This window comes from Panthera pardus, unplaced genomic scaffold, assembly GCF_024362965.1.
Source record: "Panthera pardus isolate Hobbes unplaced genomic scaffold, ASM2436296v1 HiC_scaffold_6, whole genome shotgun sequence".
Taxonomy (NCBI): domain Eukaryota; kingdom Metazoa; phylum Chordata; class Mammalia; order Carnivora; family Felidae; genus Panthera; species Panthera pardus.
The window spans coordinates 5,467,776-5,495,071 of NW_026526991.1; the positions used below are offsets into that span (position 1 = coordinate 5,467,776).

A 27,296-nucleotide genomic window follows, 5' to 3' on the forward strand; every position below is an offset into this window, starting at 1 on the left:
AACAGTGTGCTGTTATTTATTCCAATAAAGAACTCGAGAGCGTGGGGCCGTCCGCTGCTTGTGTCTGGTTTTTCTCTCCTGCGCTTAGGGGTCATCGGTTCGCGCCGGCCCGGTGCTGGGGGCTGGGACGCACAAGCTCCAGGAGCTTCCGATCGGACCAGGCCTGCTGGACAGCGGCGCTGTCTCAGGGGGTGGTGTCCTTAACGCTGCAGGGCGAGGGACCCGGGTGACCCTCGGCGGTGGCCGAGGGCTCGTGCTCCACGCTGGCCCTGCTGTGAGCCTTCCCTGCATAAGTCACGGGGTGATTCCGGCGCCTCGAGAAGAATCCCCGATTGCCGCCCCAAAGAACCCAGGCTTCGGAGAATTGCCTGGTCCAAACCCGCTTTGTTCCCATGTGACTGCTGGCTGGTTAGTTCTCCCTCGCTTTCCACGGTGGGAACGTCCCTCCAGTTTCCCTCCCTAAAGAGCCACCTTCCTTAATCCAGGTTCGGTTGCCTGTAACTGGGGCCACTGTAGTTGCTCGAGGCAGAAAGGAATCGAACGCAGGAAATGAGGTGGCCCCAGAGCCACGGGAAGGCTGGCGCGGCAGGCTGGGGACAGACCCCCACGGAGGACGCTTCAAACCGCACCGTGGTGCCGGCCGTCCCTGCCGTGACCAGGAGGCTGCTGAGTGGCTGCTGCCCCGCGGTTTCAATTTCGAGCCGGATACTTTCCGTCCGCCTCTCCAGATGCCTCTCCAGCGTTTTCCGCGCTGGCCTCCTGGACTGCGTCCGTGCGCTGCCTTGCCTCTGGCTTCCGTTTGGACTTGGCCGGTGGGAGGCCCCGGCAGGAGGGAGCGTGGGGGAGAGGGAGCGAGGTCGGGGGGGTTTGTACTCCAGGGCCGCCCCTCTGCGGGGCCACCGGGGTCGGAGGGCCCCTCTACCACACCCCTGGCTGGCGGATCTCTCTCTCTGGGCTCTGGTGTCCACTCTGGCCTCTGCCCCGTCGGGCCCTGGGGTCGTGATAACTCGCTCATGTCGCTAGTCTTGGGCTGTGGCACCGTCTCTTCTGTGTTCCCTTAACCCGGCCCCGGGAGGCGCTTTGTCCAACACGCTTCAGTTTCCCTGCGTGGATGGGCCATCTCTGCCGGGACGTGGCGGTGCACCTGGCCCGGGAAGCAGGGGACGCAGGGCCACGCCGTGCCCGTCACACCTGCCCCAGCCAAGCGTGCAGCTGCCCATCCCCACCATGCTGCAAACTGCCTCTGCCTCTTAGGCTGGTACCTCTGTGAGCAGCGACAGCAGGTACAACAGTACCTGCCTCGGAGGCCGGTTCCAGTAAACTTAAAGCCCTTAAGGGGCGCCTGGGTGGCTCAGTCCTCTGAGCGTCGGACTTCAGCTCAAGTCGTGATCTCACGGCTCATGAGTTCGCCAGCTCCCCGTGGCAGGGAGGTGGGGGTCCCTGGCCTCAGTGGCTGGCTTGGCTGGTGCTGCCACTTGGAGATGGGGCGACCGCGAGGGACTGCTGGGTTTGCGAGGCGGGGAGGGGAGAGGGAGAGAAGGAAGAAACGGCAACGCTGTGTCTCCTGCGAGGCATCTGAGGGCCCGGAGGTGTGGCTGGGTGGTTGGCGCTCCGGGGGCAGAGCTTTCTGTCGGGCCGTGGAGGCACCAGGCCCTGAGGCCCAGCGAGGAGGAAGCTCCCTGCAGACGCAGCCCAGTAGGCCCTGCGGAAGCCGCAGGCCCAGAGGAAGTGAGCAGCGTGGGGGGTGGGGGGACCCTGCCCTCCCCCGGCCCCTCCAGCCCCCAGGGTAGGAACTTACTTTTCTCTGGAAGCCGGTGATCACCATTTGAACTCCGCGGCCTTCATTTCATGGCAGCCAGGTGAGTCTCAGCTCCCGGGAGCCCTGGGCTCGGGGCTCTCTGCCCGTCTGTAATGTTCAGGAGCGAGAGGGCGCAGAGGGAGGGCTCCGGGGGTGGGGGCTTGTGGCGGCCGACCCCAGAGAACACACCCTTAGCTGAGGGAGGGACTCGGGCCAAGCAAAGCCCTGAGCCCCTGTGCAACCCCCCCCACCGGCCACCCACGCGTAGAGAGGCGCATTTCCTCCCTCCCGGGGCCAGACAGATAGAAGGGCACGATCCCACCTCCCCGGTAGCCAGGTGGACAGTCTCCCTTTCTCCGCACCATCTCCCCTGAGCGTCATCCGGCGTGGGGGGGGGGGGGGGAAGAAAGGCCACCCCGTTTCAGATGAAGAAACTGAGGCCCAGGGCGGGGAGGGGCTGCCGGGGGAGGGGAGATACCCTGAACAGAGCTGGGGCAGACACCCCCTGTGTCCGCTCCACTGCCTTCGGTGAGCTCTGAGTCCGGCCCTGTCTTGTAAAGACCTTTAGGACCAGGAAGGGAGGGGATTCGCCCAAAGCCACGTAGGGTGAGGAAGAGCAAGCCTGGAACCCGGGCCTCCTCCTAACCCCCAGGCAGGGCTCTTTCCTCTTCTCCGGCCACGTCCCTCGAGCCGAATCCTGTCCAGAAGGAGGCTTGGGAATTCGGGGGGCAGGACCGGTCCCACAGCTGTGGTCTCCCCCATCCTTCTGTTCGGGATGGGGCCTCAGAGGTTCCCCGCGGGCCGGCTGCTAGAGCGATGGGGTGGCCCTGCCGGTGTCCCCATCTTGCCACAGCTCTGGGTCCCGCTGCTGTAGCCAGGTTTCCCCGGTGGGGGGGGGGGGGGGGAGGGGGAGGGCTGGAGCTGCCCCCCATTCTGCGGCCCCCATGTCTTTTTGGGGCCCGAAATGCTGGGGAAACGCAGGGGGCCGAAGAGGAGGGCAAAGCTGCCGGCTGAGCAGGAGAGGAAGTGAGCCCTGGGGCAACAGGAAGGAGGCCGGGCTGGCTTCTCCAGGGGCCCCGTCCCGCGTGGGGTGAGCCCGGCCCCTGCCCAGAAGGAGCACACGAAGGGGGCCACACACACCCCTCGCGTGCCGGCCCCTCCCATGCTGACGTGCGCAGTGAGGCCCCCAAAGCGCAGAGAGGCTGAGCCCGCCGAGCCCCACCGTGGACAGCCTCGTTCCGCGTCGGGCCAGGAGGGGCCAGGCCGCCCCCCGAGAGCCAGGCCCCCGTGGACTGGCAGCCGAGCCTGGGGGATGCCGCCATGCCAGCGTGGTCCCCGCATCGGAAGGCTGGTGGTGGCACTCCGTGCCCACCCGTCTCGGGCTCAGGGACCTGGAAGGGGCAGATCCAGTGCCCCCCTCGCCCTGCCCCCGTGGGAACTCAGGCACCGTAGATGTCACCCATCCGTGGATTCGCCTCCCCCAGCCCTGCCGTACGCCCACCCCGGGCATCCCTCTGGAGCTTAACTCCAGGGTTTCCCCAGATCTTGACAAGCCCTCAGCCGCGGGCCTCCCTCCACCCCTGCGTCCTGCCAGAATGGGCCCCACGGCCTACTTCTCATCAGGGAGACCCGTCTCCTTGCCTAGGCAGCCCCCGCCCACTCCCCGTGCCTCATGGTCGGAAAGGAACCACGGCCCAGAGCCAGCGCGGGGCTCCTCGGATGGTGATGCCCCCCTGTCCCCTGCATCCCCCAGGGCCGGCAAGGCAGAAATGGAGCCGGAATCCTTGTACAACCTGCTGCAGCTCCCGAAGGCGGTGGGCCGGCCGGCGGAGGAGGAGCTCCCACAAGGTGCCGGGCCCAAGTGGGGCTGGGGGTCCGCGCAGGGCGGAGGGGCGGGTCTGCGGGCAGGTCCGGGCCCTGCCTTGCTTCCCAGGTTGTTAACTGAACACCCAATTTGTGCAGCCCCTGCCTATGCCTTCTGCTTTATCCTTGACAACTCCCACCCCCGCTTCTGGAAACTTTGGCAGGTACCCCCATACCGCTCATAACCACACATCTCGCGTTTGAGGATGACACTGGTAACGCGATATTAACTGCTCCTACGTGCTGTGCACGTCCTACAAGCTGTACCTCGTTTATCGCTCTGAGGGTAGGCGTTCCTGCCTCCCTTGTATGCGCGAGGAAACTGAGGCCCAGTGAATAACGTGGCGGTGGCAGGGGACTCCGTTAACGCGGTGGAGCTGGGGTTGGGAACCCAAGGAGGGGAGCCCCAGCATTCAGGTTCCCCTCCCGCCATGCCCTACTGGCAGATATCTGCAGAGATCTGACTTGGCAAGGGATGGGGGTTATCGATCTGCTTCCTTCACTTGTGTGGGTCCCTTTAAATAGTGGGTGGGCATAAGGGCGCCTGGGTGACTCAGACTTTGGCTCAGGTCACGACGTCCATGAGTTCAAGCCCCGTGTTGGGCTCTGTGCTGATAGCTCAGAGCCTAGAGCCTGCTTTGGATTCTGTGTCCCCCTCTCTCTGCCCCCCCTCTCAAATATAAATAAACATGAAAAATTTTTTTCATGTTTATTTATATTTGAGAGAGACAGAGACAGCATGCGAGTGGGTTGGGGCAGAGAGAGAGGGAGGCACGGAATCCGAAGCAGCTCCAGGCTCTGAGCTGTCAGCACAGAGCCCGATGCAGGGCTCAAACTCACGAACCGTGAGATCGTGACCTGAGCCGAAGTCAGAGGCTCAACCGACTGAGCCACCCAGGCGCCCCCCAAAAGTTTTTTAAAAAGTGGGTGGGCATAGGACGGGGCAATTCAATGGGTGTGGGTCCCCCGCTTAACAAGTCTGTTTTCTGAGCTCGGGGAGTTTGTGGCCACTGCCCCTGAAACCTCCCTTCCCAAGGAGATGTCTGGAAAGGACAACGCAGGTACCCAAAGCTGTCAATCCCCCTGTTACAGAAAAGAGGCGATTCAGGAAGCAAGCCAAATGTCCCGCTCAGCAAGGGCGTTAAGTGAACTCACTAGAATTTATGGAACCTTTAAGACATAAATATGATGATGGAGGAAAAGTGTGACATCGTTGAAACGTAAGAGCAGAATGCAGCTTGAGCTAGACCCTGTGAATACAGCCTGAATTTTAAGATGGGCAATGTGGCCGAGAGACCCCAGAGCAGCAAGCGAGACCCTGGGGGCTGGGCGGGCATTGCCCAGAGTCGAGAAGCTGACTTCCTTAACTGCCTGGTGCTCTCTGTTTATAGATGGTTTAACGCTGGAAAGCATCACGAGCAAAACTGCCGTTAGCGGTGGGGCTGGGTTATTTGAAAAAATATTTATTTTGTGTTTTGCAGTGGATTTAGAAATGCTCAAAGTACTGGCAGGCACAGCTGGAACATGGGATGATTCAGAGCGGCAGGAAACCTGCTCCAGGAAGGAGCTGGCGGGGGGTGGGGGTGGGGTATCGCCGGAGGCTTTCACCCACCCACCCGCTCCCCACACACCGGTCCAGAGACTGCCCGGGCCCAGCGTGTTAGATGTCCCCGCCTCTTGTCAGGAGATACGGGGCCGGGGAGAACTTGAAGGTTTTCAGATCATCTAGGAAAAGTCTCCAGCCGCGTCGTGGGAAGACAGAGGCGTTGCATTTTGTGAACCTGGGCAAGGCAGCGCCCCCCGTGGTGGCTCAGTTTCCCCCATGTTCATCGAGACTAGATCCTCTCGGCCCTGCCATTTGTGGGTGCTGCGAGTCTAAGGCTTCGGGAAGCCGCTGACCAGAGGGGTCAGCCAGGGTGGTCTCGGCGTCCTGCCCGTGCCAGGGAGACAGACAGACTGGGCTGAAATCCGCCGTGGCCCCCTGGTGCCCGGCCCCTGGGCTCGTGCGAGCCCCTCTGCTTGAGTACGTGGGTGGAATTGCCAGGTAAAACCCAGGACACCCAGCTAACATTTGAATTTGAGGCAGGAAACGGTTTTCCAGGCGAACTGTGTATATTGTTGTGCCTGAGGATGAGCTGGTGCTCATGAGGGGAACCAGAGGGAAGGGCATTGGGGGGGGGGCTGGAACAGCACGGGCAAAGAAAGAGGTGTGGAGGACGAGGCGTGTCTGGGAGGACCAAGTCACTTTAGATGTTTGATGCTCAGGGTATGTGTGTGTGTGTGTGTGTGTGTGTGTGTGTGTGTGTGTGTGTGTGTATCTACTACTGTGTGTCTGTGTATCTGTGTGTGCGTGTGCGTGTGCACGCATGTGTATCAGTGACCGTGTCTGTGGATCTGTGTGGGCGTGCGTGTGATGCAGCAGGACCCAATTCCCCGGGTGTCGAGGTGCCAGGCTGCCCAGCCCCCCCCGCAGGGACCCCACACGCATGTCATGCTCGCCTCTGCTTCCAGGAGAAAAGAAGAAGTACCTGCCACCCACCTCGCGGGGGGACCCCAAATTTGAAGAGCTGCAGAAGGTACAGCTCCTTCCGCGGTCTCCCCCCTGCTTTCTCTGGGGGCAGCCTTTCCGTCCCCTTGGGGCGGGGTCTGTCCCGCTCCTCCCCTCTCTGACCTCAGCCTGGCGGGTGGTGACCCTGCAGGTCCCCAGGAGACCTGTCGAATGGCTACATGAGGGAACATTTATTGAGCACCGACTGTGTGCTTTTATGTAGATGATCCCCACAAGCCTCACGACGGTTGAGAGGGCTCTGCCGTCCTGAATCCCGTGGAGTGAGTAGGAGGCTCAGAGGGGTGACCTGGCCTGGGGGGGACACAGGCCGGCCAGCAGAGTTTGACCCAGGCCCCAAAGCTTGTGCACTTGCCCCTGCTCGGCTGCGCACGGCAGTGGAGAGCTGGCAAAATGGGCAGAACGGGGGGTGAGTCACCCGGGCCCCCCGCGTCTCTCCTTGGCTGGGAGGCTGCCGCTGCACCTGCTGGACCAGCTCGGTATAGGCAGGTTCAGGCCTCCGTTTTCGTCTGCCTCATTGCTTCAGTCTCCACGTGGCCTTTCTGGTGCCTCCTCCCGGGAGGCCTCCTGGCCTGCACCACCTTCCATCCCCCCAGACTGTGGCCGTTTTCCCGTCCCTTCCTGTCTCCCTCCCGTTCCCCGGCTCCCTCCATCCCACCTTCCCCACCGTCAGGCACTGGGACCCGAGGAGAACAAGAGAGGCCCTTCCTGGAAACCTGATGGGGTGCCGACACGTCTTAGTTGGGGCTCCTCCTGGAGCTTACCCTGAGAAGGATTTGGGCGCAGGTAGTGAGCCAGGAGAAAGGAAAGCAAGTGGGGGGGCCCCTCCGGGAGCAGGTGCAGAGACGGAGTAGCTGGGAGGTTGGCTCCCAAGTCCGGAGGAGCCGGCGCTGCTCCCTTAAAGGCACGGGGCCCTGCTTCCTGCGCTCCCGGCCTGTTGAACCCGGGCGGGGACGGACGCCCTGGCAGAGGTGCAGAGGGGAGCAGGGGTGTGTGCCTCGGTCGTTGAGTCTGGGGGATCAGGCGGGACCCCAGCAGCCCCTGTGTGGGTGTCCTGGGGCTGGTGCCACGGAGCACCATGAGCCAGGCGGCTTAAAGCAAGGGGAGTTGAAGGTCTCCCAGCCCGTAGGCCGGAAGTCCTCAATCGAGGTGTGGGCAGCGTGGGTCCCTCCCGGAGGTTCCGAGAGGGAACCCATCCCAGGCCTCTTGCCCGGCGTCAGGCGGCTCTGGCGCCCCTTGGCGCCTAGACTCGCCACTCGGGTCTCTGCCTCCCTTGTCACGGGGCCTCCTCTGTGTTTCCAAAGTCACGTCCCTCCTCTCCTTCTGGGCTCTCCCAGAAGTGCCTACTTAGATCCAGGTTTCTACCAACCGCCTCTTCAGGGCAATTCAGGCCTTTCCTGTCGAGGGCCTTCAAAACTCTTCCCATTATCCGGTTCCACGGCCACCTCCCCGCTCTCAGGTACTTGTTATGGTGGCCTTCCGGGACCAGCACCTTGCACAGGACAAACAGCACACCCCCCCCCCCCCCCCGCCAGGGCCCAGGTTCCTGCTGAAGAGAAGCAGAGGGTCTTTGGGAAGTCAGACTGAGAGGGCAGGGAGGGCTTCCCGGAGGAGGTGACGTTTGACCTGGCCTTGACGGATGGTATAGGAGCTGGCAGGTGGGAGGAGGGCCTTGCGGGTCAGAGCCGAGCCAGGTGGGGGACCCGGCGAGGAGTGGTCCCGGGCCAGCCATCCCCTTGGGGTCTTCAGGTGCTGATGGACTGGATCAATGCCAGGCTCCTCCCGGAGCACATCGTGGTCCGCAGCCTGGAGGAGGACATATTCGATGGGCTCATCTTGCACCACCTTTTCCGTAAGCGGCTGCTCCCAGGGTACATGGGCCTGAGCCCCAGCACACCGCCCCCCCCCCCCTTGGCCCCTTCAGGCCCCGGGGGTGGACTCCTCAACAGCCGCCCCCTCCCCGTCGCCGTTGTGATGTCGGGCTTGGTCTGCGCACCTGCCTTCTGCCCACAAAGCCGTGAGGTCCCAGAGGGCAGGGGTGTGCCCGATTCTGGTCCTCGGCTGACCTGGGGCCTGGCTCAGCAGCGCCCTTTGTGGGACCCTTGGTAGTTGGACAGAACGATCCTGCCAGCCCCTTCCGGAGCACCTGCCAAGGAGCAGGTGTGGTTAATCCTCAGAAAAACCTTGTCCTCTTACCATCCCCATTTTATGGATGAGGAAAATGAGGCTCAGAGAGGCCTCGTCATTTGTCCAGCGTCTTGCAGTGGGGAAGGCGGGGGAGTCAGGGTCTGAGCTTAGGAGTCTAGGCCACCCTGCCTTGCGAGAAGGAAGTGCACGTAGCTGAGCAGAAGGCTAAGGTCAAGGTGAGGTGGGCCAGTGGAGGGCGGCTCGGAGGGCCGGGGCTCGCTGGGTCACAGGGCTTGTGGTGGTGGAGGAGGCCTGGGGGGGGCACGGTTCTCACCCCTCCCTCCCTGTCCTGCCTTTCTCGGCCTCTCCCCCCGATTCCCTCCTGGGCCCTCTCCCGATCTGCCCTCAGAGACGCTGACTGGGCTCCGGCTGGACGTGGAGGAGATGGCTCTCACGGTCCCCAACCAGAGGCGCAAGCTGGAGGCCGTCCTGGAGGCGGTCAACCGCAGCCTGCAGGCAGAAGATCAGCCGCTCAAGTGGAGCATGGACGGTATGTGGGGCCTCGGCTGGGGCGGGGTCCCCGGGAGGGCGGGGGAGCCTGGGTCCCTGTGGAGCACCGGCCTCTTGTTTCCTCTGCCTCTGGGGTGGGGGCACCCTGGGGGCTTCCGGGGAGCCTCCCGTGCAAAGTCGTGCACCCCTTTCAGGGCCAAGAGCCCTACACGCTTCTGCGCCCCGGAGGTGTCGCCGCAGCAAAGCCCGCGGCCGTGTAATGGCATAAACGCGGTCAATGAGGCCCCTACTTTTGAGTTCCAAGCACCACGAGCTCCCACGTATCTCGTCAGATGGGTGCTACCGGTCTCGTTTCGTTAATTGATTTAAGCTCTACCCGCGGTGCCTGCTTGGAGTGAATGGGAGCGAGCAAAGCCCCCACTCTGATCTCCGCACCCTCCCCCATTTTCCAGATGAGAAAACTGAGGCTGAAGGGGTTGAGTGCCTTCTCCGAGATTGGGAGGTGGTGATGTAACAGTTTTCAAGCCCAGTTTTTGTTGGGTTGCGTGCCTTCACCGCTGCATTTAACGTCCCGCTTTCAACAACTGATGGGCGTAACGTTGGCCCTGAATTAAGCCACACTCATCTGAAGCCAACGGTTTCTTGCACTGGGGCCCCCACTGTAGGGCCTCGAGCGGCTCAAAACTGTAAAGAGTGGCTGTCTCTGTGTCGAAAGCCCCGTCCACTTGGGGAATTGTGCCCGTGGGCTGTATTCGCAGAGCAGGGTGATGAGAGCACAGGGTGGCTATTTTGGGTTCCGAATAAGTATCTCCAGCCCTCTGCCTTCCAGAAGCTGGAGGCAGATCTCCTTGGTCTTCAGAGGGTTGTTGGGACAATATGGAGCCCTCCGTGTGGCCCCCAGGTATCGGTGGCCCCTTCCGCTCTGACCTGTGCCCTCTCCCCTCCCAGCCATCTTCAACAAGGACCTGCTGGCCACCTTGCATCTCCTCGTGGCCCTGGCCAAGCGCTTCCAGCCCGACCTGCCCCTCCCGACCAACGTCCAGGTGGAGGTGATCACCATGGAGGTACGGGGCTGGGTGCTGGGGGGACCCCTGTGTACAGGCTGAGCATCTTGGGTCCATATCACCGTACCCTGGATTAGGGGGTGCTGCGTGGGGAGGGGCTGAGCCAGGGTGTTTTCTTAGGAGCCTCAAGATATAGCACATCCCTCCAGGACTGCAGAGGGGCCTGGGCTGGAGCTGTGGGTGGAGATACTGAGAGTCCGTGGTGGCGGGGGGCATAGGCTCACATGGTCACATGGTCACATGGGCCATAAGTGGTCATCTATCTGTTCATGGCCTTTCAGGAGCCTTCATAGTTTTGGCCCGGGCCACTGCGGTGTTGTCCCTCATTCACCAACGATGGCTGTGACCGTGCAAGGGAGCAAAGGGACCTGCAGGGTCCCCTTGCTCTAGCACGTGCACAACTGGTGCTGAAGCCCATGTCCCCGGAGCCCATGGCTTCTCCCTCAGGCAGAGTCTGAGCATCACAAACGGGGCCCTCACCTTCTCCTGCTCCCCATTACTCCCTCCCCCAACTTCTGAGTGCCTGGATGAGCCATGGGGCTTCCCGTCTTGGAGCTTACGTTTCACTCAGATGAAATCATTCTTACTTCTTTCAAAACCGTTGATTAAAATTCTCCACTAAGCAGTGTCATGACTTTGTTTATACTTCTGATATAAATCAGAGGTGACTTCATTCCTTCATTCCTTCACTCATTCACTTATTCATTAATCCATCCACCTACCTATCCACCCATCCATTTACCCATCCATCCATCTATCCCTTCACCATTCATCTATCCATCCACCCATCCACCCACTCATCCATCCACCATCTATCCACCATCCACCCACCATCCATCCATCCATCCATCCACCAATCCATCCATCCATCCATCCGCCATCCATCCATCCATCCATCCACCCACCTACCCACCCACCAATCCATCCATCCACCCACCCATCCATCCATCCACCATCCATCCATCCACCCATCCATCCATCCACCCACCTACCCACCCCCCAATCCATCCATCCACCATCCACCCATCCATCCATCCACCTACCCACCCACCAATCCATCCATCCACCCACCCATCCATCCACCCACCTACCCACCCACCAATCCATCCATCCACCCACCCATCCATCCATCCACCATCCATCCATCCATCCGCCATCCATCCATCCATCCATCCATCAACCTACCTACCCACCCACCAATCCATCCATCCATCCATCCATCCATCCATCCATCCACCATCCATCCACCATCCATCCACCCACCCATCCATCCATCCACCATCCATCCATCCACCCATCCATCCATCCACCCACCTACCCACCCACCAATCCATCCATCCACCCACCCATCCATCCATCCATCCACCATCCATCCATCCATCCGCCATCCATCCATCCATCCATCCATCAACCTACCTACCCACCCACCAATCCATCCATCCACCCACCCATCCATCCATCCACCATCCATCCATCCATCCACCCACCTACCCACCCCCCAATCCATCCATCCACCCATCCACCCATCCATCCATCCACCATCCATCCATCCATCCATCCGCCATCCATCCATCCATCCATCCACCCACCTACCCACCCACCAATCCATCCATCCACCCACCCATCCATCCATCCACCCACCCATCCATCCATCCACCATCCATCCATCCACCCATCCATCCATCCACCCACCTACCCACCCACCAATCCATCCATCCACCCACTCATCCATCCATCCACCATCCATCCATCCATCCGCCATCCTTCCATCCATCCATCCATCCATCCATCCATCAACCTACCTACCCACCCACCACCATCCATCCACCCACCCATCCATCCATCCGCCATCCATCCATCCATCCATCCATCCATCAACCTACCTACCCACCCACCAATCCATCCATCCATCCATCCATCCACCATCCATCCATCCACCATCCATCCATCCACCATCCATCCATCCACCCACCTACCCACCCACCAATCCATCCATCCATCCATCCATCCATCCATCCATCCATCCAGTCATTATTCATTTGTCATTCAGACCAACACATGTTTATTGACTCCCTGTGAGCCAGGGACTGAGTGAGACTCTGGGGATATCTGGGGAACAAGACAGACATTGTCCCCATCCTCGTGGGGCCCAAGGCTCATGAGCAAGAAAGACAATTGAGCCAGGCCACAGTGATGAGCACCGTCCAGGAGCCGCCCTGAGGAGGGAAAGAGGTAGAGTGAGCTGGGTTCTGGGGCTGCGCTGGCCACTACAGTCTTTCAGTGGCTGCTGGTGTGGGTCCCCGAGTTTTCTGGGATTACTCAATTTCTTCCCTGTTTTTCTCTCTTAGAGCACCAAAAGTGGTCTCAAGTCGGAGAAGTCGGTGGAACAGCTCACTGAATGCAGGTGAGGGGAGAGTCAGGGCTTGCAGCACAGGCCGAGCTATATTATTTGGGGAATGGGTACAGGGCCTGAAGCTGGGGACAGATGTGCCCGCCCTTTGTGGGAGGGACCCTCACATCTCGCCACTTCCTCTCAGCCACCAGAGGGCCTCCCTGACCCCTCAGCCCTGCCGGGCGCCTTTTCATCTTGCTGGGCCTCACAGGGCATGGCTCTGGCTGTTAGGCATGCCCACCCCCCCCCACCAGCTCGTTTGTCCTCTGCACAAAAGCAAGCAGAGTTGGGGACAGAAGGAGCTGTGGCTCCCTGTCATGAGGTCACACTATAGCCATTGTGGGCCAGGAGGAATCTAGACCTGGGGTCACAGGACCCCGATGCCATGTCGCTTCCCAGAGCCTGGTGGCCGAGGGCTGGAGCCAAGGGCACCAGACACCAGCATTTATAGAGCACCTAGTGTGTGCGGGGCGGGAGGCTCTGTCCTTGGGTGTCCACGACAGCCAGCTGCTTACCTTTTGTGCGTCTGGACAAGCAGGTTGCTCCACTAATGGGCTCTTCCCTCTGCCCTCCTGGAGGTAAAGCCTGGCTCTCTGTTTCAGGCTGCCCTCTCTACCCTGCACAGCCCAGTCCCCTGTTGAGGGCCTTGGTCGCAGGGGCCACCCGGCCCTCCTGGGACAGCTTGACCCGCTTTGGGCCCAGAACCTTGCTTCGAAGGGGTGTGGCTGGGGTGGAAAATTTGACACAAGGTCGAAGACAAACCATTCAGAACAAGAGAAACAGAGTGAAAGAAGCCAGACGCAGAAGAGAGCGTGATTTCATTACATGGGCTCCCAGAATAGGCAAAACCAGTTCACAGCGGGAGGAATCAGGGCGGGGGTGATCTTTGGTGGGGGGGGGGGGGAGCGGGGGTGGGGGAGAGCACATGGGGGTGCCGGGAAAGGTCTGTATCTTGTTGGGTGCTGATCACACAGGTGCGTGCAAAAAACGCACACGCCTTAATCGTACAATTTGTGTGCTTTCTTGTATACCGCCCACCCGAACTAAAACAACAACCACAGAAATGACAAAATCCAGACACAACTAGGTGTGGAAGCCTCCAGGGTGGGGTGTGGGCCTCTTTCTGCCCGAGCCCTGCGCAAGGGCCCTGCCTGCTTACGAACTGCAGGGAAGAAGGGAGCTCGCCCGTTTCTCTGTCAACCTTGCTAGTGCTGAGTCTTGTCGTAATAAGAAACTACAGGTCTGAGGATATTTTTTAACCACGTGTTTACCTTTCTCCCTCCTGCAATTGTCCCTTTAGCACAGACAAGGACCTAGCTACCAGTGAGTACTTTTCCCACCGGGTGTGTGTTAAAACAGACGGGAGGATGAAGGGTCACTTGCTGGGTGTTCTCTGCTCTTGCCTCTGCCCCCCGCTACTTGTATCTCGAGCCTTCTTCTGCTCCATTTGTCCCTTCTTCTCTCCGTCAGTCCGTCCCAGGATCGGGCTGTTTCCTCTCACGATACTGCTCGAACGGCAGGGAGAGGTTTACAGTTCCCGCCGGTGGTCATGGTGGAGTTGTTATGAACGTGTGGGCTCTGAAGCCACATGGCCCGGGTTCAGACACTAACGTGCCCTCTTGTTAGCCATGTGAACTTGGGCAAGTGACGTAACCTGTCTGTGTCTCAGCTTTCTCATCTGTAAAATGAGATTAATAACGGCACCCACCTCTTGGACTGGTGAGGAGGGTTAAAAGATGATTTGTGAATGTGTTTAGCCCAGAGTGGGTGCCCCATAGTGACTGTGCAGGGGTGTGGCCACTTTTGTGACAGACATCTTCCCCTATTGAGAGATTGGTCCATCCATTTCTTCTTTCATTCATTCACTCAGTTGGCCTAGTCGGCTGTTCATCCATCCATCCATCCATCCATCCATCCATCCATCCATTCATCCATCCGTCCATCCACCTACCCACCCACCAGTGTATTCTTCCATCCATCCATCCATTCACCAATCCATCTGTCCATCCATCCATCCATCTACCCATCCATCCATCCATCCATCCATCCATCCATCCATCCATCCACCAATGCATCTGTCCATCCCCCCACCCAACCACCAATCCATCCATCCATCCATCCATCCATCCATCCATCCATCCATCCATCCATCTATCCATCTACCTACCCACCCACCAATCTATCCATCCATCCATCCATCCATCCATCCATCCATCCATCCATCCACCAATCCATCTGTCCATCCCCCCACCCAACCACCAATCCATCCATCCATCCATCCATCCATCCATCCATCCATCCATCCACCTACCCACCCACCAATCTATCCATCCATCCATCCATCCATCCATCCATCCATCCATCCATCCACCTACCCACCCACCAATCCATCCATCCATCCATCCATCCATCCATCCATCCATCCACCAATCCATCTGTCCATCCCCCACCCAACCACCAATCCATCCATCCATCCATCCACGTACCCACCCACCAATCTATCCATCCATCCGTCCATTCACCAATCCATCTGTCCATCCACTCACCCAACCACCAATATCCATCCATTCATCCATCCATTCACCAATCCATCCATCTATCCACCAATCTATTTGGCCATCCATACACCAGTCCACATCATCCACCCACCCACCCACCCACCAAATTACCCATCCGTCCACCCACCCACCAATCCATCTGTCCACACACACCCCACCAGTCCATCCATCATCCATCCATCCTAACATGATTTTTCTCCCTGAACCCTCCCCACTTAGAACACAGATCTGTATGGGCAGGGGGTTCCATGAGGGGTGCTTCACCTGCAAAGGTGGAAATAATGACCTTTGAGGGGCTTCTGAGAACAGGCTGAGGGAAGATGAGTGGGAGAAGGAAGGGAAAGGGAGGTGCAGGGAGGCTGGTCAACGTGTGTGTGTGTGTGTGTGTGTGTGTGTGTGTGTGTGTGTGTGTGCAGGGCAGCATGAGGACATGGGGTGTTGCTCGGGGGGCAGTGTTTGTCAGGGGGCAGCATGAGGGTGGGTCACATGGTGAGGGGAAAGGAGCCGGACCTCCCCACCACCCCGTCTAGCACATTCATGCTGTTCTGGCTCATGTCAACCGAGCACACATTCGCCTCCCCGTTTCCTGGCTCCTTCAGAGACCCGATTTCCCTGGCCACCCAGGCCAAGGGGTCCGAAGGGACTGGTGTCTCCACCATGATTCCTGGTGCACGATGCTATCTGGTGCTACCTTTTCCCTTTCACTAATGAGAGAACCGAGGCACAGAGAGGTGAAGTGACTTGCTCAGAGTTGCACAGCTGCTGAGCATCAGCATCTGAAGGTAAATCCTTCTAGCCAGCTTGGGCACTCGGTGCCCGAGGACCCATCTTCCCTGGGGAGATGTGTTGGCTGCAAATATGAGGAGGGCTGCTTGTGGGAAAAGGGCATTTGGCTGAGGACTCGGGTGTCTGAGGCGGGACGAGGCCCGGGGCTGCCAAGATGCCCCCTTTGTTCCTAAACCAGGCAGGCGTGACTCAGCTGCTGAGGGTGCTGGCCTTTGGCACGACGCGGGGCTCCGTGCCCTCATTCTGCCAATCCAGGAATGCGGGGGAGGAGACCCGCGGGCCAAGTGTCCGTCTGGGGCTGGGCCCTGCTCGGTCACCTACGGCAGCTCCCTGGGCTCCGTGGGCCTGTGGGTGGAGGGGGGGAATGGGGACGAAGGAGAGAAGCTTTCCAGGGGGAGGAGCGGTGGCTGAGCAGACGCACAGGCATCCACGGCAGAAAGGATGACCTTTTTTTGTTTTGTTTTATTTTTAAAGTTTTGTTTATTTATTTATTTAGAAAGAGGGAGAACACGAGTAGGGGAAGGGCAGAGAGACAGGGGGAGAGAGAGAGAGAGAGAGAGAGAGAGAGAGAGAGAATCCCAAGCAGGCTCTGAGCTGTCAGCACAGAGCCCGATGCAGGGCTCGAACTCACGAACCGTGAGATCATGACCTGAGCCAAGACTCGGATGCGTAACCGATGGAGCCACCCGGGTGCCCCAAGATGAAGTTTATCGAGGTCCTACTGTGTGCCCAGCCGCCGAGCCAAGTGCGTTATCTGGTACCAAATCTCATCTTTGCGAAGACGCCTTCTCGTAGGTATGATCAGCCATAAAGGGCCAGAGAGGGCAGGCGACTCCCCCTGGGCTACACGGCCAGGGGCGCAGGGACAAAGACACAGGCCCGTGTTTTAATTCAAGAACCGTTGCGATGACACTACGTCTCTCTGCGGACGGGGTATTCTGAGAAACTTGTATGGAAATGCGTCCCTGTTTGGCGCAAGGATAATAGCATCGTAATGAGGTGTTTATTGGATCTGTCTGCAGACGACGTCTTTGATGAATTATTTAAACTGGCTCCGGAGAAAGTGAGCGCTGTGAAGGAGGTAAGAGAGATCAAAGCTCCCAGTCACTCTCCCGCCCGTCTGCCTCGTGTCCTGGGGGGTGCAGGGGAAGGGGCAAGGCCCTCGCTCCTCACCTGCTGTGCTTCGGGCGCCATGCGGGGGGGCTTTCTGTCCCCCCCTCCCCCAAAGCGGAAGGCGGAAAACCTGAGCCCCGGGCCCGACGTCCGTGCTCTTCCTTGTGTAGGCCATTGTGAACTTTGTCAACCAGAAGCTGGATCGCCTGGGCCTGTCTGTGCAGAATCTGGACACCCAGGTAGGGTCTCAGGTGCAGGGTCCCCGGGTAGGGCAGGGTCGCGGGGTGCAGGCGGGGAAGAGGGTCCTGCGGGGCACGGGGAGCCTCGATCCGCCCCCGCGGGGCCTGTGATGTGTCACCTCTTGGAGACCTGGCGCCTCTCCGATGGCGGACGTAGCTGGTAGGTAGGCAGCCTCACCCACCAGGGACACCGTGGGGATCTCGTGAGGCAGGGACTGTGGGTGTGTTTTACGCAGGGGCTCATCTATGCCGTGGGAGCTCTCCTGGTGTCATTGCGTCTGCTCACGGCTTTGAGCTAGCTGCCGGGCGTTGTCTTAGGTTCCGCCACAGCCCTGAATCTGTGGGCCCCCCGGCTGCTCGGCCCCCCTGGGGCTGACCTACACCTAGTCCCCGCGTGGGGCAGGAGCCGGATCTTGCACGCTCGGCATCGGCCTTCTGCGGGGGGCCACGGTTTTCCGTGAGGATGCTGTGCACCTGCGATACTCCCTCAGCACGGAGGGGAGCGGGGAAGCCGACGGGCTGGTCGCCGGCGCGGGGCCTTCTGGCAGTGACGGAGCCCCCTGGACACCAGACACATCAACCCGCCGTGGCGGGGTCGGCGCTGGGCCACCCGGGTTCTGCTCACGCGCCACGGTGGCGGTGGGGGAGGGAGGCGGAAGTCAGGTCTGGTCCCTGGTGGACCGAACGACTTGTGGTGACTTCAGCCAGAGGTGCTGACTTCTCAGACACACCCTGACGTTAGCCAGAGACGGACGGGGTGTGATCTGCTCCCGTGCCTGGTTTCTAAAGCCAGTAAAGCCCTCACTATGCGCCAGGCTCTGCGCACTCATTGACTCCCCCTGACAGTCCCCGAGGTGGGAACAGATACTGCCCCGTTTTATACAGGAGGACGCTAAGACACAGAGATGTTAATTAACTCGCCCAAGGTCACACAGCGATAGAGCAGAAGACCTGGGATTCGAACCCAGGGTGCCGAGGCCACAGTGTGTCCTCATCACCACGTCACATGGTGGCCACGTGAGAAGCCTGTGTGTGATGTGGCGTGGTGACGTGGCAGGGCGGACATACGAGGCTCGGAAGCCAGGTGGACACGTGTGGCCCCTGGGCTTCAAGGACACCGCCTCCACGTTGTCTGCACGGCCTTGGTTTGGACTTCTGTGGACCTCGGACCCCTCTTCTTTTACAACGAGCGTAAGGATACGAGCCTCGTGGACCTGGGAGTAAAGATTCAAGACAAGCGGCCCCCGGAGTTGACTCCGCTCCCTGACACGCTGTGGACACGCAGTAGACGATGAATTGGGGGTTTCGGTGTCGTTCATGTGGGTGTGAACAGGATGATCCTGTGGACGTCTCTCTTCCTCGATGAAATCATGGCGCTTGGAAAATATTGGCTTGGGTGATGATGATGTGTAGAGACTGTCGGATAAAGGGGTAGTGGAAGCCTCTGGTATTTCGGGAATATTACGGGGGCACATCAGCAGGAAAGATTTCAGGCCAAACGAATAACGGCGAAACAGAGCTCGTAGGAGGGAATTCTGTTAAGGACGTCGAGCTCGAGGGGCGGTTTTCCCTCCAACATCCAGTCTTGCGTCTGGTATCTTTGAAGAGATTGAGTAGGTTGACATGAGCTTACGACATGCGGGTGGCGGGGCGACGCTTTGTCCCTGAGCGTACAGACAGCGCAGACGGAAATATTAATGTGGCAGCCAGCGACACGAGCCCACCGTGCTGAGGAATGATGTTACGCTCGACTCCGTTTTCTCCTGTGGCTCTGTCGCTCGCGGAGCGGGGGTGTGGTTTCAAAGGCGACATCTGGCTATCTCCCAGCTAATGGAAAGACAGCTTATTTTATTGGGCATGTGCTTTGCGCCAGGCAGTGGATAACTGCTTCCTCCCTGCCGCCGCCCATGTTTACAACACGCGGCAAGGGGCAAGGTCGGGGGTGTCGTCCTTGAGTCGCAGAAAGGCAGCCTCCCGCAGCGCCACTCCGCCCGCCGAAGGCGGCGCGGGACCCGTGCGGCCTCTGCCCCCCGTGCTTCTCCTTTGCAGTTTGCAGACGGGGTCCTCTTACTCTTGCTGATTGGACAACTGGAAGGCTTCTTCCTGCACTTGAAGGAGTTCTACCTCACTCCCACCTGTCCTGCGGAAATGGTGAGTTCTCCAGAGGTTTCCTTGAGGGTCTGTTCCTGAATGGACAGACTTGTGAAATTGACAATACCAGTCTCCTTATTCACTTCCAGGTGAAGTGAAGCATGGAGGGGAAGTTTGGTCATCCACGTGTCTACGCATCCATTCACCCATCCATTCAATTCATTCACCCATTCACCTGCCTGGCCATCCATTCATCTGCCTATTTATCTTCTCATCCATCCACTCATCCATCCATCCATCCACCCAACCATCCATCCATCTATCTATCCATCCATCCACCCATCCATCCATCCATCCATCCATCCATCCATCCACATACTCATCTATCCATCCATCCATCCATCCATCCATCCATCCATCCATCCATCCACACACTCATCCATCCATCCACCCAACCATCCATCCATCCATCCATCCATCCACATACTCATCCATCCATCCATCCATCCATCCATCCATCCATCCACACACTCATCCATCCATTTATCCATCCATCCATCCATCCATCCAGCCAGCCAGCCAGCCAGCCATCTACCCTCACACCAATCCATTGACTTGCCTATTTGCTTATCTGCCAGTTCATCCACTCACTCACCTGCCTGGCCATCCCTTCATCTGCCTATTTATCTGCTCATCCATCCACTCATCCATCCATCCATCCACACACTCATCCATCCATCCACCCAACCATCCATCCATCCATCCACCCATCCATCCATCCACCCATCCATCCACCCAACCATCCATCTGTCCATCCATCCATCCATCCATCCACCCATCCATCCACCCAACCATCCATCCATCCATCCACCCATCCATCCATCCACCCATCCATCCACCCAACCATCCATCCATCCATCCACCCATCCATCCATCCATCCATCCACCCATCCATCCACCCAACCATCCATCTGTCCATCCATCCATCCATCCATCCACCCATCCATCCACCCAACCATCCATCCATCCATCCACCCACCCATCCATCCACCCAACCATCCATCTGTCCATCCATCCATCCATCCACCCACCCATCCATCCATCCACCCATCCATCCACCCATCCATCCATCCATCCATCCATCCATCCATCCATCCATCCACACACTCATCCATCCATCCACCCATCCATCCATCCAGCCAGCCAGCCAGCCATCCATCCACCCTCACACCAATCCATTGACTTGCCTATTTGCTTATCTGCCAGTTCATCCACTCACTCACCTGCCTGGCCATCCCTTCATCTGCCTATTTATCTGCTCATCCATCCACCCACCCACCCACCCACCCATTCATCCATCCCAAAGAAGGAATTCCGTCCCCTTTGGCATGGCTGCGTCACCGGGGAGGGTGAGAGCCACAGTTCCGGGGTTGGATCAGACCTCGTGGCCTGCCTGGGGTGGGGGTGGGGGGCCGCTGGACTCCATCCTGGCTTGGCCGCCCCCCCCCCCCCCACACACACCCCGGTCCCTTCCTCCAGGCCCCTCCCCACACATCCACAGCCCTGTCCGTCCATGTCCCACCGACTCCTGGTCTCAGCGTCACAGCCTACCCGCAGCCCGGTTCTCTCGCGTCTCCAGGCCTTTTGCCCAGATGGCTCCTCTGCCTACCCTGCCTCCTGCTTCGTTCCCACCTGCTTAGCCGGGCTGTCGGTTCCGACCACCTCCGTGGCTCATCCAGGCTCCTCGGTGTTTCATAGGCCCCCGAACCACAGCTGTGCTTACATCCTACTTCTGGCCTCATCTGGCCCTTTACCCCATTTCATCCCCACCCTGCACCCCTGCTGGGGGACAGGGCAGGGGTTGTGTCTCCATTCGACAGAGGGGAAAGCTGAGGCCCAGAGAGGCTCTGGGGCTTGCCCAGGACCACTCCGCTGCTCAGTGGCAGGTCTGACACGAGCACTGGCCTTCTGACCCTCAGCCTGCTCTTCTCCCCCTTGCACCACGGAGACGCGGTCTTCAGTGGGCACGGCCTCCACCTTCCCAGGAGGCAGGAGCGCGCTTGACTAGAAGATTGATTCGGGGCTCAGACTCTCAAGGGCTCGGCTCTAGGGTGAGGAGCTAATCGGCTGGAGCCATGCAGCGTTTGTGGTTCTAGAGGTAGGAGCAGGAACAGTGGGCTCACTGTTTGCCTCCAAAGCCAGAGCCTTCTCCCGGTTTCTGGGGAGTCAGGGTGAGCCCTAAGGGAGGCAGAGGGGGTGTGAGCCTCTCCGTGGCCAAGAGGGAGTCTTGCCCGAAGCTGCCGGAAGGCTCAGGAGGGTCAGAGCCCAGCCGGGGCGGTGGTGTTCGCCCTGCACCCAGAAGGCAGGACACGGAGGCAGGAGAAGGCAGGAGAGCGGGGAGGCGGATGGAGAAGTGAGGGCCACACGCAGGCCAGGGAGCCTTGGGAAGGGGCGCAGAACCAAGACCCGGGACAGCACAGGGGTCCCCTCTTTGTTCCTCGGCTGTCGGGCTCCATGGGGACTTCAAAGCCTCCTCCCCGCAATCGGCACCCTCACAAACCCCATTACGAGCCAGGGACAAACGTCCTGACTCCTCACGTCCCCGGGTGCCGTCAGCCTGCTGAACCCACCGATTTTAGAACCAGCTTCCCGCGATGAGCCACATTCCACACAGGGGAAGAGAAGCGGCCTCTGAGCTCAGACCCCCCAAGAATGGATTTTTACTGTGGGAGGTCTCAGCTGCGGGAGGGTGTGACCAAAATGCCGAGAGGTCATTAGCTGAAGAGGGCGGGAGCGCCAGCCCTTTGCCGACGGTAGGACACCCGAGGCACCCTGATCTTGGCGGAGCGGCCCCTCCACGTTGGCGGTCTCCTTATCAGCCCTTCCTGGCCACCGGTGTTTTCGCGAGACTGTCATTCCTTTCGGGAAGACGAGCTCTAGGGACGGAGGGAGGGAGGCGACGGTCTGCTCTGCTGTAAGCAAAACACCAGTTCCGGGAATCGTGGGCCTCCTCCCACGTTCAGTTATTTCTCCCCGGGGGGATTTGAGCGCATCCTCCTGGGTTACAACCTTTCCCCCGCTCCGTGCAACGTGGTGCCTCTGTCACCATCTCACCGTGCACGGAAGCGAGGTGACGCTTAGGGGGGAGCGCGGGAGACGGATCTGGAGCCTGCGGCAGCTCCGCGGGGCTCGGGTCGAGCACGGGCTTGACAGGTTGAAGCAAGTGTGGTCGTTCTCGCAGTGTCGATGGTGGCGGTTCTCAAAGCACAAATTCCATGGGGGCAGGGAGCGGGGTGGGGGGTGATTTTGCCCTTGTCGCACAGCCAGCCCACAGTAGGTGCTCACAATTATTTTTTAAATAAGGGAATGGACCAAGTGTTTCCAAAACACTGGTCCCCTGAGGGGCCCCATGACAACTGGATCCTACGGTCAAATAACTTGGGCAACCACGTGTTGTCTGGAAGGTTTGCAGTACGCCGTAGACAGTCAAGGCTCTGAGAAGTCCCGCAGAGAAGGATTTCCATCGTATTTTTAGCTAACCTTTCCCCAACCCGTTTGGTCACAGACGCCCTTTCCCTCCATGCCCTGGGTCATGCTCTGGGAGACGCCGGTGTGGAGAGTGAGTCCATCAAAGGCAGGGCTGGGAGGCGGGAGAGCACTGTGCCGAGGGTCCAGTCTCAGCCTCTCATTCTGACGCTTACCTTGTGGGCAGCCGGTGACTAGTGTTCACGATGAGAATGTGAACAACAGCGGCCCTCATTTTTTCAGAATATTCCGGGCTGGGGGGAATCCTTGGGGACACAGTGACAGCAGCGAGCAATGGAGCCGTGACCTGCTCCCTCTGAGACTTCCTACCTGCGTCCGCACGGCCCCAGTGGTGTGTCCCACCTGCCCGGGGGCCTCGGCACCACTGACAGCCTGGGGCTCCTCCTGACCGGCTACAGCGCCGCCCCTCTCCCACTCTTGCGTCTCAGACCCCCCACCCCCCTGCCCGGGTCTCTGTCCATTCTCTGCGGCAACACCTCTCCCCGTGGAGAGGGACCCCACAGACGGCCCGCCTTGTCCCCGCACAGCCTGCCGCGACCAGCCACCAGGGAGCGCTCCGCCCCTTGCCCCAGGTTGCAGCGGGAGTCCTGGGGTGGGGGGTGGGGTGGAAGGTTCTCCCCGGCCCTGCCCAGTGTCCTCGGACCAGGACGGGGTAACCCACACCCCGCCCTCCCTCGGGAGAGCTCTCTTAGGGGCTTCGAGCCCCGTCCAGGTCGCAAGAGTCCTCCTACCCAGAGCCACTGGGAGGCCACCGGGCTGGGCCGGCTTCCCCAAGTGGCCTTGCTCGGCTGTTCCTCTGCCCGCTGGGCCTCTAGGCCACCGGTGAGGTTGTCATGGGGACCGTGGGAAGCAGGCCGCGCGGCGGGGATGGGGCCGCATGGCTGGCCGCCAGTCGAGGCCTTCCGGGGCCCACGGTCGCCCTGTCGGGGGCCGAGACCATTGAAGGGAGGGCCTGCTTGAAGTCACAGTGAATGAGGGGTTTAGCTGCCTTCAGACCTGCTTCACCCCACCCCACACCCTTGCCGTCACCCCACACCATCTCCTTCTAAGACACCAGGCTGCTGCCCCAAGAAGGGAAGGGACTTTTTGATCGTATCAAGGCCCCAGGGAGAAACTAGCCGTGAACAGGGAAATCTCCGCTAACAGAGCGTCTCTTCAGGGCTCCCCAGGGCGCCCCGCCCAGCATCCTGGATCAGGACACGGGGGAAATGGTGGGGACCCTGCTCTGCAGGGGCGCAAGGCAGGCCGGGGGAGTCTGGAGGTTGCCCGGCGACCGAGCAGGGGTCTGAGCCCAGGTGGGCCTGGGCAGGGGCGCTGCTCCAGCCTCCAGCCTGCTATGTCCATCAGAGTGAGACAGACCTGGTTCTGATGCTCTCCGTCTTGTAAGCTCAGAGGAGCCCCTTGGCCACTCAGAACCTCAGTTTCCCCATCTGTGCGTTGCCCCTGGAACTGAGCTGCTTCTGGTGGCGTCTCCGTTGCCCACAGCGTTGGGGCTGCATCAGAAAAGGTCAGGATAAACCCCTGGCTACGTCCCCTCCCTTGGCAGTATTTACCTCTAGACGTCACCTCCCCCAGGAAGCCCTCCCTGACGTCCGGACTAGATGCCCCTCGCCATAACTGCCTTTCCCACTCGGGGTGGACTCCTTGAGTGGTGGGCGGGCCTGGTACTTGGGGACCAGCACCTGGGTGGAGGCTCCCTCATTTTGCCAACATCTGGTGGGGTCTTATCACAGCTGCACAATGTCACCCTGGCCCTGGAGCTGCTCAAGGACGAAGGCCTGCTCAGCTACCCCATCAACCCCGAAGGTGAGGGTGCGGCTCGAGGGGGTGCCGCGGTGTCAGGGGACAGCATGTGGCCGTGCGGTCCCCTTGCGTGGCATGGCAGACACCGAGCCTCTTCAGGGACTTCCTATGAGGGGGTGCGGTGCCCACAGCTTCCACCAGCCCCAGTGGGGGAGGGGTCACAGGGAGAGGAGACCGGGGATTGGGGACCCTGGGGCAGGCTGTCCCGACAGGCGTGGGGGGCACCGGGGTGCAGGGGAGGAGCAGGGAGGCAGGGCCACGTGAGGGTCCTGGGACTCAGGCCTGGCGTGACCAGCTGTCCCGTTGGACAGGGATTCCCCACCCCCCGGGTTTAGCACGGAAGTCCCGTGTCCCAGGAAGCCACTCGGTCCCGGGCAACAGTGGGACGGTGGTCACCCCCTCCCCACCCCCGCCTAGGCCTGACCGGCTGTCCCGTTCTCCTCTGCCCTGCAGACATCGTGAACAAGGACACCAAGAGCACGTTACGCGTCCTCTACAGCCTGTTTCGCAAGCACAAGCTGAAAGAAAACGCCGACAGCACGCCCCGTGGATCCCCGAATTAACTGTCACTGCCCCCCCAGAGCTGCTTCTCTGAGCCTGCTTGCAGGACCCAAGGGAGGGCCCAAGGGCCACAGAGGGACCTCCCCCACCATACAGCCCGCTGCCCTCTGTTTCCCTGTGTGTCTGTGGCACGCCTGCCCCTTCCCCCCATCCCTGATCCGTGTTTCCATCCGAATATCTTTGAATTCACTAGGCCTGGATCTGTTTTGAACCAACCTCTGGCCTCACTCAGTTTACAGCAACTAATGTAGTTCTGGGAGGGATTGGGGGAGCCTGCGGTGCCCTGGGAAGGACCCTTCAATATGCATAAGTACGAGCTGACCCCCCAAAGCAGTTCCCCTTTCCGTGGGGCGGGGCGTGGAAGGTTCTCAGGGCCTCATCTCTGAGGGCATCCGTGGGAGCAGCGAAGAGACCAATGATGCTGACCTTCACTCGGGCTCCTGTGTCCGACTTTGGGAGCGGAAAGGACTCTCAGGTGTCAGGGCTGAAGATCGGAGGCCCCAGCCTGCCTCTGTCTCAGCGTGATGGGCCCCGGGATCACCATCCAGAGGCAGGAGTCTCACCGTCTCACCTGGCCCCCAAACCAAGCCCCCGAGCCCCTTGGGGGAAGTTAATCCACTTACTTGCCAGAGGAGCCATGGCCCAGAGCCACCCCTGCAGCTCGATGGTGAGCCTTGCCCGGAAGTCACAAAGGAGAAATCTTTGTGGCTGACGGGTAGGTCGGATGGTCTCCTGGTCTGTCCCCAGGGATGTGCCATCACGTCACGCTGTCTCTGGTGAGAACTGGCCCTTGCTGCCTGTGTTTCTCAAAGAACAAGTCCCTGCAGGGGGGTGGAACGTGGCCATCCCAGGAGCTGACGTGTGGCGGGAAGCAGCCAGGACAAGGCACAGGGGGTGGGGGTCGGGGCTGGCAAGGGGACGACTGAGCTGGGCACCCCCAGGGCTGCCTCTCCCCTGCCCTCCGGCTCCGGGCCCCCGCTGGGTCTGGGGTTGTACCAGTTTGACAGCCTTGGATCTGGGGACGGGGGTGGGGGGGCTTTGGGGTGGGGGGCTTGTGGCGTGTGGGAGGACGTCCCATGGGGTGTGGCATCAGGAGATGGTGTCTGAGGGTGAGACGGTCTCAAGAGGTCTCTCTTCCACCCCACCCCCATCCACCTGCTCCCCTCCCCTCTGGACTCACAGGCGATTAGGTATAGAGGAGTTCGCGAGGGTGGGGCCCCGTGATGGGATTAGCGTCCTAATAAGAAGGGGGAGAGACACCAGGGCTCTCTCTCTCTCTCTCTCTGCGTGTGAAGACCCAGCCAGAAAGTGGCCATCTGCAAGCCGCGAGGAGGCCTCTCACCAGGAGCTGAACCTGCCGGCACCTTGACCTCGGACTTCCAGCCTCTAGAACCATGAGCGATGAATGTCTGGCGTCTAAGCCCCCCGGTCTGCCGTGTGCTGTCACAGCAGCCTGAGCTGACCAACGCGGATTCCCCAGACCGTCATTCCTTAGGGAAGTAAAACCACCGGACAGCCCGCTGCGCACCTCCCGTCACGGCCAAGTTGAAGAGTCTGACGACATCAAGTGTGGGCAAGGACGTGGAGCCCCGGGACCTGGCACACGTTGCGGGTGGGGATGCGGGTGCGGCAAGGAGTTCGGCGGGTTCCTTCCGGACTAAAACAGACCCTCCTCGTCCGACCCGGCCGATTCACGGCTAGGTGTTCATCCGAGAGAAACGAAAACGTACGTCTACGCCAAGACCTGCACGCACATGGCAGTGCTGTTCACAGACGCCTCAGACCGGGAAGGACTCAGACGTCCGTCGCTGGCAAAGGCATACACGGGTCACAGGGCGTCCGCGCGCTGGGTTCTGCGTGGCCCCGAGGGAGGGGGTGCCGATGCAGAGCCAGAGGGCAAGACCCCAGGAGCACGGGGCGGGTGACAGACGGGAGGCCCAGCAGGCGATGCGCTGATGCTACAGTTTGTAAGAAATTCTAGAAAAGGCCAGACTGCGGTGGGGGGGGGGGGGGGGGCGGGGGGCGGTTCCCAGGGGGGCTTGGGGAAGGGTTCCGACAGCAAAGAGGCACGAAGGGACCTTTGCGGGAGGCGGCACTGCCCTGCGTCATGAGAGTTGGGGCGGCGGTTACGGGACTATATGCCTTCATCAGAACTCATCAAATTGTGCACTTAAAACACGGGGGGACCTTTCCTTTTATAGGTTACTGCTCGATAAGGCTACAGAAAATTAACGGACACGTTTAAATTTGCCGTGACACTGAACAGGGGTCAACGTCGT

General features: G+C 60.1%; 1 protein-coding gene and 1 long non-coding RNA gene across 5 annotated transcripts; one reads left to right on the forward strand and one right to left on the reverse strand.

Moving 5' to 3' along the window:
• Window positions 1–2: 2 nt before the first annotated feature.
• Window positions 3–2,040, reverse strand: LOC109265696 (uncharacterized). Its single transcript, XR_002079311.2, has 2 exons — window positions 1,799–2,040; window positions 3–1,702 (listed from the first exon to the last, which is right to left on the reverse strand). It is a non-coding gene; the product is annotated as an uncharacterized LOC109265696 (long non-coding RNA).
• On the forward strand, window positions 1,620–25,232 carry PARVG (parvin gamma). Of its 4 annotated transcripts, none has more exons than XM_019447146.2 (13): window positions 1,620–1,728; window positions 3,552–3,646; window positions 6,173–6,237; window positions 7,977–8,079; window positions 8,764–8,904; window positions 9,813–9,928; window positions 12,277–12,332; window positions 13,621–13,643; window positions 16,687–16,745; window positions 16,948–17,016; window positions 19,066–19,167; window positions 24,387–24,459; window positions 24,910–25,232. In XM_019447146.2, the coding sequence occupies exons 2-13, from the start codon at window positions 3,568–3,570 to the stop codon at window positions 25,017–25,019; spliced, it is 996 nt and encodes a 331-aa protein (XP_019302691.1). In that variant the 5' UTR covers window positions 1,620–1,728; window positions 3,552–3,567; the 3' UTR covers window positions 25,020–25,232. The 4 variants fall into 4 exon arrangements, with proteins under 4 accessions (XP_019302691.1, XP_019302690.2, XP_053751634.1 ...); XM_019447145.2 differs by lacking the exon at window positions 1,620–1,728 and adding an exon at window positions 1,739–1,859; XM_053895659.1 differs by lacking the exons at window positions 1,620–1,728; window positions 24,387–24,459; window positions 24,910–25,232 and adding exons at window positions 1,739–1,859; window positions 24,200–24,380.
• The last annotated feature ends 2,064 nt before the right edge of the window (window positions 25,233–27,296 follow it).

Coding starts and splice junctions, on each gene's coding strand:
- PARVG (XM_019447145.2), top strand. Junction 3,647..6,172: donor GGAGGAGGAGCTCCCACAAG/GTGCCGGGCCCA, acceptor CTCTGCTTCCAG/GAGAAAAGAAGAAGTACCTG. Junction 8,080..8,763: donor CATCTTGCACCACCTTTTCC/GTAAGCGGCTGC, acceptor ATCTGCCCTCAG/AGACGCTGACTGGGCTCCGG.